General features: G+C 40.7%; 1 protein-coding gene across 1 annotated transcript; it reads left to right on the top strand.

Moving 5' to 3' along the window:
• Positions 159-3,100, top strand: LOC107643690 (CSC1-like protein At4g35870). The gene has a single exon (XM_016347415.2). The coding sequence runs from the start codon at positions 411-413 to the stop codon at positions 2,706-2,708; it is 2,298 nt and encodes a 765-aa protein (XP_016202901.1). The 5' UTR covers positions 159-410; the 3' UTR covers positions 2,709-3,100.

Below are 3,604 nucleotides of genomic sequence, written 5' to 3'. Positions count from 1 at the left end.
TTTAAAAAATTTAAACATATAAATTTAATTAAATAACCATATTAAACAATTCACACAATTAGTTAATCAAAATTTATTGTTTTGTATTTGTTTTTTTTGTCGTTTTGTGAGAAAGTTGGCAGTTTTTGGAGGCAACGAATAAAACAGAAAAAACAAACAAAAAACCAAAAATTACATCTCTGTCCAATCTCTTCTTCCTCTTGGATCAAAATTCTCCTCAAATTCTTCGCAACCCTAACCCTAACCCCCGATTCAACCCCGCAAATTCCAGCTCCCTCCGATCCATGAAGAAAATCCAACCCCAGTTGGACTCAATCCACCGCAATTCTCACCAAAAAGTCGCAAAATTTTATTTCCATAAACCCTAATTCTTACTTTTTTTTTCTTCAATCCAAATCGCAATTTCGGTCATGGATATACCACTCCCCCCGCCGCCGTCTTCCTCCGGCGGCGACGAAGGCGGCGGCGGAGACCCGTATGCCAACTGGTACGGCAACATCGACTATCTCCTTAACATCTCCGCCGACGCCGCTCAATTTCTCCTAATCGAGGGCGGAAGCGCCGCCGTTCTTCTCTCCATCGCCGCCCCCGCACTCCTCTTGCTCCTCCCTCTCAACCTCTATGCTGGCGACTCCATCCTTGACGACCAGTTCTCCAAAACTACCATCAATCACATCACCAAAGGCTCGCCTCTTCTCTGGATCCACTTCGTCTTTACCGTAATCGTCGTTGTTTTGGTCCATTTCGGAATCTCCGCTATCCAAGAACGGTTGAGGATCACTAGGTTTAGGGACAATTTTGGTAATTTGAGTGATCCTTCCTCGAATTCCACTGCTATATTCACCATCATGGTGCAGGGATTGCCAAAGATTATAGGTGCAGATAGGGCTGTGCTGCATGAATATTTTCAGTATAGGTATCCAGGGAAGGTTTATAAGGTCATTGTTCCAATGGATTTATGTGCATTGGATGATTTGGCTAATGAATTGTTGCGTGTTAGGGATGAAATTTCGTGGCTGGTTGCAAGGATGGATTCGCGGCTGTTGCCGGATGATGATTATGATGGTGGTGAAGGTGGTTTAGGTGGTGGAGTGGAGCAGGGTGGTTGGAAGGGAACTAGGCATTGTTTGATTTGTTGTTGGAAATGGTGGAAGGGTTTTTGTGCTGATGTGATGGCAAAATTTGGTTACACGGATGATGAGCGGTTGAGGAAGTTACAGGAGGTTAGGGCTGAGCTGGAGAATGAGCTGGCTGATTATAAAGAGGGCCATGCGCCGGGCGCTGGAGTTGCGTTTGTGATGTTTAGGGATGTGTATACTGCTAATAAGGCTGTTCAGGATTTCCAGAATGAGAAGAGGAGGAGGATAGGGAAGTTCTTTTCGCTGTTGGAGCTGAGGTTGAGGAGGAATCAGTGGAAGGTTGAACGCGCCCCCTTGGCGACTGATATTTACTGGAAGAACATGGGGACGCCAAGGCTCTCGCTTAAGTTGCGTCGGGTGTTTGTGAATACATGCTTGATGCTTACGTTGTTGTTCTTTAGTTCACCACTCGCTGTGATCAGTGCTCTTAAGAGTGCTGGGAGGATCATCAATGCTGAAGCCATGGATAATGCACAAAATTGGGTGGCTTGGGTGCAAAGCTCTAGCTGGCTTGCAAGCCTTGTTTTCCAATTTCTGCCGAATGTTATCATATTTGTTAGTATGTACATTGTGATACCTTCGGTGCTTTCCTATCTATCGAAATTTGAACGCCATTTGACAGTGTCTGGGGAGCAAAAGGCAGCGCTATTGAAGATGGTTTGCTTCTTCCTTGTGAACCTCATTATCTTGAGGGGTTTGGTAGAATCATCATTAGAGAGCGCAATCCTGAAGATGGGGCGGTGTTATTTAGATGGAGAAGATTGCAAGAGGATTGAGCATTACTTGAGTGCATCATTCCTGTCGAAGTCATGCCTCTCCTCGCTTGCATTCTTGATCACTAGCACTTTCTTAGGTATATCTTATGATCTCTTGGCTCCGATTCCTTGGATCAAAAGAAACCTTCAGAAGTTTAGGAAGAATGACATGCTTCAGTTAGTTCCCGAACAAAGTGAAGAATACCAGCTAGAAAACCAGGACACCAATGGTCTTCAGAGACCATTGATGCAAAATGAAAGTGCTTATGACAATTCCAGTATGGATAACCCAGAGGGACAGGATCTTTCTGTGTATCCAATCACCGGAAGCTCACCTGCACCGAAACAAACCTTTGATTTTGCACAGTATTATGCCTTCAATTTGACAATATTTGCACTGACTTTAGTGTATTGTTCATTTGCTCCACTTGTGGTCCCTGTTGGTGTCGTCTATTTCGGGTACAGATATGTAGTTGACAAGTACAACTTTCTGTTTGTGTATCGTGTTCGTGGCTTCCCTGCAGGAAACGACGGGAGGCTAATCGATACTGTGATATTCATCATGCGTATCTGCGTCGATCTGTTCTTGATGGCTATGCTGCTGTTTTTCTCGGTCCAAGGTGACTCCACAAAGCTGCAAGCTATATTCACTCTTGCATTGTTGGTCATGTATAAATTGTTGCCTTCTAGTAGTGATAGCCTTCAATCAACTCTTTTGGAAGGTGTTCAAACAATTGAAAATGTTGTTGATGGACCAATTGATTACGAGATCTATTCACAACCCAGGTTTGATTGGGATAACTCTCAAGGGTGATTGATTCTTTGACATGAATGCTATTACTTAGAAGGTGTAATCTGTCTTCCCAAACAGAGGTTGTACCTCAAACTTAGTGATTAGGGGAATTCGGATAGAGATAGGGATAGGTATTGTGATGATGGAGGGTTCAAGCTTATGCAGGGAAGAAAATGGAAGAGGGTTCTTTTATTGAATGTTGTGCATATTTTGTTCTACACGAGATTTTATGGCATTTTATTCTTGTCTTCCATTCCTTACCTAATTTAAGCTCGGTGATCATGTTAATATTGAATTGAATATATGTACCATATGATAGATGTTCCTATGAAGTTCCTAGCATCATGAATTTGAGGGAATTTGTTCTTCTATTGTAACAATTGTAATATATATCTAACACAGTTTTGCGAATAGATTCACTCAATTTATCTTTTCAATTAAGAAAATTAAGCTTGATTTGATTACTTGATACCATGCAATATATCAATTATCTTGTTTGGATATCACTTAAAAGTTGTATAGTGAGAATTTTGTAGCTAAATTCTAAATTCTCTTTGAAATTTCAGTATAAATGATGGGTTTTGTTTTGCTTGAAAAAGATGCAAAGAAAAATGAATAAACGATTTCATTGTCAAAATGGCATTTCCTTCATTATTAACCTACCGAACCCATACTAAAAATTATAACTGCCATTTGTTTACATTAATTTCCTCTTTCCAAGTGAAACATGTTCCTATAAGATTTTTTTTTTTATCTTAATGTTCTTAACTTCTCATCACAAATCACTAGCATTTACCATGTGTGGATATAACATGAAGTTACAAATTAGTAGCATCCAACACATGCGGATATAACATGCAATTTATTAATTACATTAATTCACATTTAAACAAGTAGGAAAAACGTTAGACTATGGC

This window comes from Arachis ipaensis, chromosome B01 (assembly GCF_000816755.2).
Source record: "Arachis ipaensis cultivar K30076 chromosome B01, Araip1.1, whole genome shotgun sequence".
Classification (NCBI taxonomy): Eukaryota; Viridiplantae; Streptophyta; class Magnoliopsida; order Fabales; family Fabaceae; genus Arachis; species Arachis ipaensis.
The sequence above is the reverse complement of the archived record's forward strand: the minus strand, read 5'-3'. Positions and strand labels throughout refer to the sequence as shown.